The 13,225-nt window shown below is 44.9% G+C and overlaps 1 protein-coding gene and 1 non-coding gene across 2 annotated transcripts; both read left to right on the forward strand.

The window, feature by feature from the left end:
• The first annotated feature begins 552 nt into the window (after positions 1-552).
• LOC132364264 (U6 spliceosomal RNA) lies at positions 553-659 on the forward strand. Its single transcript, XR_009502803.1, has one exon. It is a non-coding gene; the product is annotated as a U6 spliceosomal RNA (small nuclear RNA).
• A 2,762-nt stretch (positions 660-3,421) lies between these two features.
• On the forward strand, positions 3,422-6,208 carry CD209 (CD209 molecule). Its single transcript, XM_059919849.1, has 8 exons — positions 3,422-3,452; positions 3,641-3,715; positions 3,830-3,916; positions 4,216-4,365; positions 4,584-4,661; positions 4,905-5,056; positions 5,546-5,658; positions 6,067-6,208. The coding sequence occupies exons 1-8, from the start codon at positions 3,422-3,424 to the stop codon at positions 6,206-6,208; spliced, it is 828 nt and encodes a 275-aa protein (XP_059775832.1).
• Positions 6,209-13,225: the final 7,017 nt, after the last annotated feature.

Genomic DNA, 13,225 nt, shown 5'->3' on the forward strand with positions numbered 1-13,225 from the left:
CAGAAACAGACAAAAGGATCAATGGAACAGAATAGAGAGCCCAGAAACAAACCCACACACCTACGGTCAATTACTGTTCAACAAAGGAGGCAAGAATATACAATGAAGAAAAGACAGTCTCTTCAGCAAGTGGTGTTGGGAAAGCTGGACAGCCACATGTAAATCAATGAAGTTAGAACACACCCTCACACCCTACACAAAAATAAACTCAAAATGGTTTAAAAACTTAAATATAAGACATGACACCATAAAACTCCTAGAAGAGAGCATAGGCAAAACATTCTCTGACATAAATTGTACCAATGTTTCCTTAGGTCAGTCTACCAAGGCAAAAGAAATAAAAGCAAAAATAAACAAATGGGATCTAATCAAACTTATAAACTTTTGCACAGCTAAGGAAACCATAAACAAAACGAAAATACAACTTACAACTGGGGAGAAAATATTTGTAAATGATACGACCAACAAGGGCTTAAGTTCCAAAATATACAAACAGCTCATACAACTCAACAATAACAACAACAAAACAACCCAATCAAAAAATGGGCAGAAGTGCTCGCTTTGGCAGCACATATACTAAAATTGGGATGATACAGAGAAGATTAGCATGGCCACTGCGCAAGGATGACACACAAATTTGTGAAGCGTTCTATATTTTTGAGTTATTTGTAGTGAGGTGGATGGACCTAGAGTCTGTCATACAGAGTGAAGTAAGTCAGAAAGAGAAAAACAAATGCTGTATGCTAACGCATATATATGGAATCTAAAAAAAAAAAAAAAGGTACTGATGAACCTAGTTGTAGGGCAGGAATAAAGATGTAGACATAGAGAATGGACTTGAGGACACAAGGTGGGAGGAGGAAGCTGGGGCGAAGTGAGAGTAGCATCAACATATATACACTACTGAATGTAAAATATTTAGCTAGTTGGAAGCAGCAGCATAGCACAGGGAGATCAACTCGGTGTTTGCGATAACCGAGAGGGGTGGGATAGGGAGGATGAGAGGGAGGCTCAAGAGGGAGGGGATATGGGGACATATGTATGCATATGGCTGATTCACTTTGATGTACAACAGAAACTAACACAGTATTGTGAAGCAATTATACTCCAATAAAGATCTATTTTTTAAAAAAACTGGTTAAATAAAAGGACAAGAGAATAAAAAAAATGGACAGAAGAACTAAATAGACATTCCTCCAAAGAAGATGCACAGATGGCCAATAGGCACATGAAAATATGCTCAACATTGCTAATTATTAGAGAAATGCAAATCAAAACTACAATGAGGTACCACCTCACACCGGTCAGGATAGCCACCATTAAAAATTTACAGGGGACCTCCTTGGTGGTCCAGTGGGTAAGACTCTGAGCTCCCAATGCAGGGGGCCCGGGTTCAGTCTCTGGTCGGGGAACTGATCCTGCAATACATGTTGCAATGAAGATCCCACATGCTGCAACTAAGATGTGGTGCAGCCAAAATAAATAAATTAAATAAATAAATAAATAATTTAAAAAATAAATTTAAAAAGTTACAAATAATAAATGCTGGAGGGCTTCCCTGGTGGTGCAGTGGTTAAGAATCTGTCTACCAATGCAGGGGACATGGGTTTGAGCCCTGGTCAGGGAAGATCCCTCATGCCGTGGAACAACTAAGCCCATGCCACAACTACTGAATCCTGAGCATCCTAGAGCCCGTGCTCTGCAACAAGAGAAGCCACCACAATGAGCAGCCTGTGCACGGCAACAAAGAGTAGCCCCTGCTCACCGCAACTAGAGAATGCCTGTGTGCAGCAACAAAAACCCAACGCAGCCAAAAATAAATAAATAAATAAAAAATGCTGGAGAGGGTGAACTATTATATAAAAAACTACTATATATAAAATAGATAAACAACAACGATTTACTGTATAGCACAGGGAAGTACATTCAGTATCTTGTAATAAACTATAATGGAAAAGAATATGAAAAAAGAATATATACGCACTGAATCACTTTGATGTACACCAGAAACTAATACAACATTGTAAATCACTATACTTCAATTTAAAAAAAAAGAAGAAAGTGTCTATTTAACATGAAAAAAGTAGTAACGAAGGAACTGAGGAATGAAAAAGAAATAAGACATATGAAAAACAAATAGCAAAATGGCAGATAGAAACCCTACCTTATCAGTAATTACATTAAATATAAAAGAGTTAAATTCTCCAATTAAAAGGTAGAGATTGACAGAATGAATAAAAAAGATGATCCAATTACACGCTGTCTACAAGAGACTCACTTTATTTATTTTTTAAAATAAGTTTATTTGTTCTATTTATTTATTTTTAGTTACGTTGGGTCTTCGTTGCTGCACACAGGTTTTCTCTAGTTGCGTTGAGAGGGGCCACTCGTTGTTGCGGTGCACAGGCTTCTCATTGCTGTGGCTTCTCTTGTTGCAGAGCATGGGCTCTAGGCACGTGGGCTCCAGTAGTTGTGGCACACAGGCTTAGTTGCGGCATATGGCATCTTCCCGGACCAGGGCTTGAACCCGTGTCCCCTGCATTGGCAGGCGGATTCTTAACCACTGCGCCACCAGGGAAGCCCCAAGAGACTCACTTTAGATTGTAACATACACCCAATTGCATCAGATAGGAGACCAGGGTCCATACAGAAATAAATTGGAAGCTCAATACACAAAGTTTCAAAGTGACTCTCTACAAAATACTTAGTAACTACAAAGGGGAAAAAAGTAACTGCTTTGTGTAGTGGTTAAGCAGGGACTCATGGGTCAACTCCCAGCCCCACTGCTTTTGAGCTATGTGACCTCAGGCAGTTGCTTGCTCTCTCTGTTTCTCAGTTTCCTCATCTGTAAAGCAGAATAATAACTACCTTCCTCATAGGGCTATTGTGAGAACTGTTAGACCATTAGGAACACACCTGTGGTTAGCAAATCCAGGCTTATTACTTGCTACAGTGAGGGAGAACACACACCAGGGGGAACAGTGGGCACATGCTTAAGTGTTGTTATTACTGAGTATTCATCATTAGAATAGGCAATTTATACCCATTACTAGTGCACTGTATTAAACCTTACAATTACAGTGTGAGGCAGGGTAATTGTCCCATTTCACAGTTGAGGAAACTGAGGCTCTGAGAATGTGAGGCTGAAGGTCCCAGGACTGGATAGGGGTTGGAACAGTGCCTTCTGGCACCAAAGTTGACTGCACAGCTTCTGCCCGATCCTAACTGACCTCTCAGTTGTGTCAGGCGCTTTATCCCTCCCCGGATTTTTCTGAGAGGAAGTGTTATCCCCATCCTGTTCCTCATTCTTCCTGAGTTGAGAAAGAACAGATCTGAGGAAGGGCTACAGAGGGGAATACGTGGGGTTATAAAAACCATAGTCCAGAGAGGAGTTAGAAAGAGGGGCAGAGAGGAAAGGAGGATGGCAGAGATGTGTAACCCCAAGGAGCCGGGTGGCTCCGGTGAGGCTGGACCCCCAGTCTGGGGTGATGGTGGGATGACAGGGCCCCAGTGTCCTGAGGGTGCTGGGGTCTGGCCTTCAGCTTGCAGGGAAGGGGGAGGGTCTGGTCTCCAGCTTGCAGTTCTGAGAGAGGGCTCAGCAGGCTTCCAAGTTCAACTGCATGTGCTCTGTCCTATTCAGAGGAGGAGACATTTGGGGGCCAGAGATTGGCTGAGAGACACCCTGGACTCCTACGCAGTTTGAGGAGCTCACCAGGTACCAGAATGGCTGGTTCAGGAGCAGGCAGCTGGGGAAGGGGGCGGTTAGGGGGCGGGGTGGGACAGGGTCTGCCCCTGAGCCCCAAGCTCTGCCCATCTGCTGGTCCTGCAGGGTGTCTGGCCCGGAACCCTCTGCTTCCCCTACTGCTCTTCATCTCACTGGGTTTCTTCATGCTGCAGCTGACCACCCTGGTTCAAGGTGAGTCAGCATCTGGGGGTTTGGAGTCTTGGGTCCCTTTGGGTTTTCTCTCTGGGATGGTCTTTGCCCTTTTCCACATTCCCCAGACCTACTAGGGCTGGGGCGTTTGGGCTCCGTGTCACCTTCTGTGTGACCATGGGCCAGTTACTCCCCCTCTCTGATCCTGCTTCCTCACGTGAAATGCAGTGCATCCTCCCCTGTGGGGAGCTTAGTTTCCCTGAGACCTTGAAACTGGACTTGGCACCGGGTCAGGTATAGAGTCGGCGCTCATAAAGGGGGAATTCTCTGCTCTGTTGTAGTTTCCAGGATCCAAGTCCTGCAGAGAGATTTGGGGGACCACCACGAGGAGAACAACAGCCTGGATGAGGGGCTGGACGCCGGGTTCCAGAGTCAGAGAGGGGATGGGGCTCCGAGGGAGCATGACCTTGGACCAGCCATCACCACCAGGGGTGAAGGAGAGAGGGCAGGAGTGGGGGAGGGGATTGGAGCCCTGCAAGAGGTACTGGGGGCTGGCAATGTTGGGCAAGTCACTCTCTAAGCCTCAGTTTTTTCGTTTGTGTCATGGGCTCTTCAGGTCCCTGTGAGATCCATACATAATGTTGTCATGGGGCCCTCTCTGCACCAAGCACACAGTAGGTGCTTAATAATTGAGGTCCTCTCCCTCCAGTTGATGTTGCACAGGGACAGATGCAATCAAACCTGGAGGAGATCCTGCAGCACCTGACCTGGATGAATGCCACCCTGGGTAAGGGTCCCATGCCAAGGTCAAGAGGAAGTCACAGGATTGCGGGTGGGGCTGGGACCCACCTTCTATGGCTGCCACGCTGAGGAGGGCAGGACAGAGCCGGGATCTTTCTCATGGATTTCTTGGGGACTGAGCTGACAGTTGAACACAGGGGCCGGCCCTAGGTTCCCAAGATCTGACGCAGGTGTCTGGGGCCTAGGAGCCAAGTGACCTCTCTGTCCCAACCCCATTCCTCCTTCCCAGCTGGCCTGTGCCGTCCCTGTCCTTGGAACTGGGGACTCTTCCAGGGAAGCTGCTACTTATTCTCCTGGACCCAGAGTGACTGGAAATCTGCTGTCTCTGCTTGTCAGGACATTGGGGCCCAGCTGGTGATCATCAAGAGTCCTGAGGAGCAGGTGGGCTGGGCAAGGTTCCCCTTGGGGCTGGGCCAAATGACTGGTCAACAGAGAGCTTTCTGCTGCACTCCTCTGCCCTCTGAGAGATGGAGGTCCACGGGGTAGATGGGGGTGAGAGGTGAGAGGCAGTCAGGGAAGACTTCCTGGAGGAGGAACCATAATGGACTCTGGAAGGTCAAGTGAGAGAAGAACATGTTTGAGAGGAGCCCATGTCTGGACAGAAAAGGAATTCAGAGTACCCTTGAGACCACACATAATGTATGTCAACTGAGACACAAGTTAACACATATCCACACATGTATGTATATTAACACACATCCACAGCCTCCATGCACATGTGAACACATACCACTGGAGTAGGGGCTATAGGCTAGACTGTGAAAGGAACTTCCATGGGAGGCAGGGGACCATGGGAAAGTGGGCAAACATGGGACGCGTGGCGTTCAGGGATCTTCCTCCTGATACCCCTCTCCCCACCCCCACTCCCAGAAATTCCTGAAGATTTGGTATGTCAGATATAATAAACCCACCTGGATTGGCCTCAGTGACCACCACAATGAGGGTTCCTGGAAATGGGTGGACAACAGCCCCCTCCAACTCAGGTGACCTCCCAGTGACAATGGCCCGAGGGTGTGGGCAGGGACGCCCCTCCTTCAAAGCAGGGTTGCTCAGACTCTGGGACTGGAAAGTATCACCTGAGGCGCTTGGTGAAGATGCAGAGTCCTGCCTTCATTCTGGGGGTGGGAGTGGTGGTGGTGGGGACCTCGGATCCTATAAGTCTGGGTAAGGGCCCAAGAATCTGCATTTTAACTTTGCCAGAGCTGATGCTAATGGAGGTGGATTCCAACCCTAACCCACATTTCCAAAACCCTGCCTCCAAACTCCTCACCACCCTCTGGCTGGTACTTGGCAATTTGCCGCCAAAGCCCAGGGACCAGCTCTTCCAAAGGGGGGCCTGGGGGTGGGCTCTGGGTGGAGTAGGGGGCTCAGAGCTCTCATGGGGTTCACAGCTTCTGGAAAAAAGGGGAACCCAACAACCACGAAGATGAGGACTGTGTGGAATTGTACAACGATGGCTGGAATGATGGCAAATGTAGCACACAAAACTCCTGGATCTGTGAGAAGCCCTCGGCTCCCTGCCCAGCCCTCTGAGGGTCACTGCCTCCCCCCCCCGACCCCACCCTGTCTTGGTTGGCAGAGATCAGGCGACTGAGACATGCGGTCTGCTGGTTCCTCTCAGGCCCCACCTGTTTCTGTTTTTCCCTTTGGTGAATTCCCATCCCCCTCCTGTACAGAGGTCTTCGACATCCTGAGGGAGATTCTGAGACCCCCTTATCCTCTAAGACCCATCCCACCATAGGCTATAGACCATCTTTTTTCATCTATTGATGGTCTCAGCCCCCCTCAGCCCCCCCATGACATCCCCTTAATAAAGTCATACATTGCATTATGTGTCCCACTGAACTTATTTTTGTTCCTTTGCCACTGTTTCAGTTACTATAGTTTTGTTTTTTTCAGTTACTATAGTTTGATAATCTGTTTGATGTACACTAGGACATTGCCTTTTTTCAATATGTTTTTCTCTACTACTGTGTATTTTATTTTCCAGATACAGTTTTGAATCAGTTTGTAATTTTGGTTGGGAATGTACATATATACATATATGTATACATATACAATACATATAGGTATGTATGTGTCTGTCTAGCTATCTATGTGTTCATTGATTCATGAACCAATTATTTATTCAGGTACTATATTTTTTCAAAACATATTTTATTGAAGTATAGTTGATTTACAATGTTGTGTTAGTTTCCAGCGTACAGGAAAGTGATTTTATACATATATATTTTTTATTCATATTCTTTTCCATTATGGTTTATTACAGGATATTGAATATAGTTCCCTGTGCTATACAGTAGGATTTTGTTTATCCATTCTATGTATAATAATTTGCATCTGCTAACCCCTAACTCCCAATCCATCCTCCCCCACCCTCCCTCCCCTATTTGGGTACTTTAAAAATGTCCTTCAGTAAAGTTTTATGATTTTCTTCATATAAATTTTTTTTCTAAATATTTATTTATTTATTTATTTGGCTGCGCTGGGTCTTAGCTGCAGCACGTGGGATCTAGTTCCCTGACCAGGGATCGAACCCGTGCCCCCTGAAGTGGAAGAAGGGAGCCCTAACCACTGGACCACCAGGGAATTCCCTCCCTCTTCCACATTTAAAAGACCCGGTGATTACATTGGGCCCACCTGAATAATGCAGTCTAATCTCACAATTTTCAGATCAGCTGATTAGGGGCCTCATTTCTACCTGCAACCTTACTTCCTGCTTTTCCATGTAACATAAACTATTCATAAGTCCTGGGGATTAGGACATGGGCGTCTTTAGGGGAGATGTTATTCTGTCTACCACGTGTTGTACTTCTTATGGATGTGCTGTACGAGGTAAATTCAATGAGTTGGTGGGTAATATCCCAACTCTCTCTGCTCTTGACTTAGACAATTCTGAGGCATGTTTCAGAGCTTTTAGAGGTTAGCAAGAGGAATAAGCCACCCACTCAATAATGCCAATAATGCTTTCTTGGGGTTTCCCTAGTGGCACAGTGGTTAAGAATACGCCTGCCAATGCAGGGGACACGGTTCGATCCCTGGTCCGGGAAGATTCCACATGCCATGGAGTGACTAAGCCCATGTGCCACAACTACTGAGCCTGCGCTCTAGAGCCCGCGAGCCACAACTACTGAAGCCCTCGTGCTCTAGGGCCCGCGTGCTGCAACCACTGAGCCCGTGAGCTGCAACTACTGAAGCCCGCACACCTAGAGCCTGTGCTCCGCAACAAGAGAAGCCACCGCAATGAGAAGCCCACGCACAGCAATGAAGAGTAGCCCCTGCTCGCCGCATCTAGAGAAGGCCCACATGCAGCAACGAAGACCCAATGCAGCCAAAAAATAAATACAAATTAAAAAAAAATAATGCTTTCTTATGGCTTCCTTCCCTTCTCTCCTAGTGCCCTCTGAGGATGACACAACAAATCAACCTCTTGTACTGAAATCCTTGTCTTAAGTCCTGCGTCTGGGGGAACTGAACCAAATTCAGGTTGGGTTCATGGGACTCATTTCAAGCAGTGCATCAGAAACACGCCTGGTAAATAGATGGGCTGAGACTAGATTGACCATGTCATTTCCAGACTGGGACATTTAAGAACGATTGGTGGTCACCTCCCTGCACACTCTTCTCTCCCCTTGCCAACGCGGGAACCCACAATTGCAACTTGGATGCAAGATAGCTTCTCTGATCTGCAACAGTTTTGCAAGAGCGTGTTTTGGCCATGACTGTGTTGTGTTACATTGCTGAGATGCTGGGGTGTATTTGCTATTTGTGGCATAGTGTAGCAGATTCTTTTTTTTTTTTTTTTTTCAAAAGAAAACTGAGGATTTATTTTTATTTTTAACACCATTATATGTGATACATGTTTAAATTTTATCACTTGCTTCATAGGCCAAGCTCCCACGAATTCAGGTTTTTCAGGCACACTAACAGCATTGGACCCAGCAAGGTGAGAGCTCCTCCTGCTGGCTTTTTTTTTTTTTTTAAACATCTTTATTGAAGTATAATTGCCTTACAATGGTGTGTTAGCTTCTGCTTTATAACAAAGTTAATCAGTTATACATATACAGTATGTTCCCATATCTCTTCCCTCTTGCATCTCCCTCCCTCCCACCTTCCCCATCCCACCCCTCTAGGTGGTCATAAAGCACCGAGCTGATCTCCCTGTGCTATGCGGCTGCTTCCCACTAGCTATCTATTTTACATTTGGTAGTGTATATATGTCCATGACACTCTCTCATCCTGTCACATCTCACCCCTCCCCCTCCCCATATCCTCAAGTCCATTCTCTAGTAGGTCTGTGTCTTTATTCCCGTCTTGCCACTAGGTTCTTCATGGCCTTTTTTTTTTTTTCCCTTAGATTCCGTATATATGTGTTAGCATACTGTATTTGTTTTTCTCTTTCTGACTTACTTCACTCTGTATGACAGACTCTAACTCCATCCACCTCATTACAAATACCTCCATTTCATTTCTTTTTATGGCTGAGTAATATTCCATTGTATATATGTGCCACATCTTCTTTATCCATTCATCTGTCGATGGACATTTAGGTTGCTTCCATGTCCTGGCTATTGTAAATAGAGCTGCAATGAACATTTTGGTACATGACTCTTTTTGAACTATGGTTTTCTCAGGGTATATGCCTAGTAGTGGGATTGCTGGATCGTATGGTAGTTCTATTTGTAGTTTTTTAAGGAACCTCCATACTGTTCTCCATAGTGGCTGTATCAATTTACATTCCCACCAACAGTGCAAGAGAGTTCCCTTTCCCCCACACCCTCTCCAGCATTTATTGTTTGTAGATTTTTTGATGATGGCCATTCTGACCGGTGTGAGATGATATCTCATTGTAGTTTTGATTTGCATTTCTCTAATGATTAATGATGTTGAGCATTCTTTCATGTGTCTGTAGGCCATCTGTATATCTTCTTTGGAGAAATGTCTATTTAGGTCTTCTGCCCATTTTTGGATTGGGTTGTTCGTTTTTTTGTTATTGAGCTGCATGAGCTGCTTGTAAATCTTGGAGATTAATCCTTTGTCAGTTGCTTCATTTGCAAATATTTTCTCCCATTCTGAGGGTTGTCTTTTGGTCTTGTTTATGGTTTCCTTTGCTGTGCAAAAGCTTTTAAGTTTCATTAGGTCCCATTTGTTTATTTGTGTTCTTATTTCCATTTCTCTGGGAGCTGGGTCAAAAAGAATCTTGCTGTGATGTATGTCATAGAGTATTCTGCCTATGCAGATTCTTATTAACTTGTCCACAGAGGAATTCCAGAACCTCGGCTCCCAACCATGCACCTGGCATGTAGAGGAGAGAATTCTTCCCAGCTCATTCTATGAGGCTAGCATGATTGATTATTAAAAATAATTCCAGTGAAATAAAAGGGGACAAAGGGGGAAAAAATGGAAACCGTTGAACTGTGTTGAAAACAAAAATGATCCAGGAATCACACTGTCCAAATTCAGTGAATGCTGGAATGGCTTTTCTCAAGAAAAATCCCTCCAGTAATTATTATAATTCCTATTTACCAGCTTGTGTTTGTAAAGACAGAATTAAGAGATCCCCATGATAATTTCCAGCCAAGATGCGGTACCAGCTCCTGCTTGAAGTAAGTGAGAAACTGGACAAAGTATATGAAAGAATTATTTTCAGTCTCTGGAGATAAGTGTAATGCAGTGGTCCTTGAAAGGGGAGAAACAAGGTGGGCCCTACAATTGACCCAGCTGACTGACTGGAAGGAGTTTCCAGTTTGCAGTGCAGGGAAGGTAAACCCAAACAGAGCTCTGAGTTCTCACTGGCTTGAAGAGATAGAGTTGGTAATTCAGGCAGGCTGGAAAGGCTAGAATTCAACGGACAGAGTCCCAAGAAGAGAGAACTGAATAGAGAGAGCTCTAAGAATCTGCAGAGGGTCCCCATTCAATCTTTTTTTTTGGTGGAGGGGGCGCTGCATTGGGTCGTCATTGCTGTGCTTGGGCTTTCCCTAGTTGCGGCGAGCGGGGGCTACTCTTCATTGTGGTGCGCGGGCTTCTCATTGTGGTGGCTTCTCTTGTTGCGGAGCACAGACTCTAGGTGCGCGGGCTTCAGTAGTTGTGGCACGCGGACCCTAGAACGCAAGGACTTCAGTAGTTGTGGCTCGTGGGCTCTAGAGCTCAGGTTCAGTAGTTGTGGTGCACGGGCTTAGTTGCTCCGCAGCGTGTGGGATCTTCCCGGACCAGGGACTGAACCCTGTCCCCTGCATTGGCAGGTGGATTCTTAACCACTGTGCCACCAGGGGAGTCCCCCCCCATTCAGTCTTTGGTGGAGTTTTGATTGGTACATGCATGGGGAGAAATTATATGAGGCCAAGAAAGAACCACTCAAGTGCTTTAGAAGGAATGATACCCCAGACTCAACATATGACTGGGAATATCAGAAGCCCACTCTCACAGACCTGTCATATAAGCAAGCAATAGCTTTTGTTGTTCTAAGCTGTTTTGGGATTGTTTGTTACTGCAATGCAACCTAAGCTGACTGATGTATGTTCCTGGGTGTACCAGCCCCCACACATCCAATGCCCAGCATCTGAGACACTTGGCCACCTAAAGACTTTTCCTGACCATCAGAGTCCTCCTTACCCACGTACAAGGCAGCCAGGAATGCCCAGGAATGATGATGCCACCACATCTCCAATGACTGATCAGAGTTAATGGTTAAATACTCCAGCTCACTTATCCTTCTGGAAGGAGGACTCTGAGGCAAAGTTTTCAGCCTCAGTTGCCCACCATCATTAGTTCCTTATTAACATCCTCATTATTGGTTCCCTTCCCTACCATTTCTCACATCCCCACTGCCTTTGTCATGCTTCCCAGGGTCATGTCCCAAATAAATTACACCTGAGTCTCTACCTTGGAGCTCAGCTGGTGGAGAAACCACTAAAGGCACAAACTCAATAGAAACTTTGCATTGAGATAAAAGTTATGGGTTAAAGAAGTGCTGGATGCATTTATTTATTTTATTCTGTACTTTGAAATGATTTTAAGGCTTACAAGAGAAGTTGGGGAAAAGACACAAGTTCCTAAATACTCTTCATCCACCTTCCTCCAGGGTTAACATGTTATGGACCACAGTATAATGATCAAATCCGGGAACATCACATTGATACACTATTATTAACCCAACTACAGACCTTATTCGGTCCTTTTCCTGACTCAGGATGTCACATAGCATTTAATTGTCATTCTTTAGTTTCCTCCAATCTGTGAGGGTTTAGTCTTGTCCTGTCTTTCATGCTTTTGACATTTTTGATGAGTGCTGGTCAATTTTTCTGTAGACTGTCCCTCAGATTGAGTTTATCTGGTGTTTTTTTTTTTTCTCCTGATTAGATTGAGGTTATCCTTTTTGACAAAAATACCACAGAAGTGGTGTTGCATACTTCCCAGTGCCTCATCTCAAAGGTTATGTAATGTCGCTATGTCTATTATTGTTGGCATTAACCGCAGTTATCTGGTTAAGGTGGTGCCCACCAGCTTACTCCATTGCAAAGTGAGTCTTTTCCTCTTTGTAATGAATAAATATCTTGCGAGGAGATAACGTTGGGAGTTAGAAAATATTCCATTTCTCATCAAACTTTTATCCACTAATTTTGGTATCTTGTGGTTTAGGTGTGCTTTTGATATTGCTGTGTCCATTGTTCTAGGTCTTCTTGGGAGACAGAGCTCAGAAACACATGCGTGTGTACAAATAGGCATACATAGACATACTATATGTCTGTATTTCTGTATCTACTTATCTGGACACATATATTAAAAACCATGAGTTCATACTGATACCCTACTTGTAGTCCAACATCACAGAGTTCATTCTGGTCTTCCTCCTCCCCCACCTCTTTTATTTTGGCTTCACCACACAGCTTGTGGGATCTTAGTTCCCTGACCAGGGATCGAACCCATGACCCCTGCAGTGGAAGCTCAGAGTCTTAACCACTGGACTGCCAGGGAAGTCCCTAGCTTTTCCCCTTTCCTTATTTGTAACACCTTTTCTCCAACAGTGAGAAATGTGGTTCTCATTAACCACAATATATTTGCTTATTTGTTCAGCCAGAGAATACACAGGAAGGAGTTACAGAACTTTTTTTCTTTTGCAAAAAAAAAAAAAAAATTATTTTTTATTTATTTATTTTTTAAAAAAATTTATTGCATTTTTATTTATTTATTTATTTATTTAATATTTATTTTTGGCTGTGTTGGGTTTTCGTCTCTGTGCGAGGGCTTTCTCTAGTTGCGGCAAGTGGGGGCCACTCTTCATCATGGTGCGCAGGCCTCTCACTATCACGGCCTCTCTTGTTGCGGAGCACAGGCTCCAGACGCTCAGGCTCAGTAGTTGTGGCGCACGGGCCCAGTTGCTCCGCGGCATGTGGGATCTTCCCAGAGCAGGGCTCGAACCCGTGTCCCCTGCATTGGCAGGCAGATTCTCAACCACTGCGCCACCAGGGAAGCCCTATTTTTATTTTTTATACAATTTTTCTGGTAACGTCTTTAGTGTTTTCTGTGTATGGTATCATGTCATCCGCAAAC

Source organism: Balaenoptera ricei, chromosome 3 (assembly GCF_028023285.1).
Source record: "Balaenoptera ricei isolate mBalRic1 chromosome 3, mBalRic1.hap2, whole genome shotgun sequence".
NCBI classification, from domain to species: domain Eukaryota; kingdom Metazoa; phylum Chordata; class Mammalia; order Artiodactyla; family Balaenopteridae; genus Balaenoptera; species Balaenoptera ricei.

Coding starts and splice junctions, on each gene's coding strand:
- CD209 (XM_059919849.1), top strand. CDS start 3,422: ATGGCAGAGATGTGTAACCCCAAGGAGCCGG. Junction 3,917..4,215: donor GCTGACCACCCTGGTTCAAG/GTGAGTCAGCAT, acceptor GCTCTGTTGTAG/TTTCCAGGATCCAAGTCCTG. Junction 5,057..5,545: donor TCAAGAGTCCTGAGGAGCAG/GTGGGCTGGGCA, acceptor CCCCACTCCCAG/AAATTCCTGAAGATTTGGTA.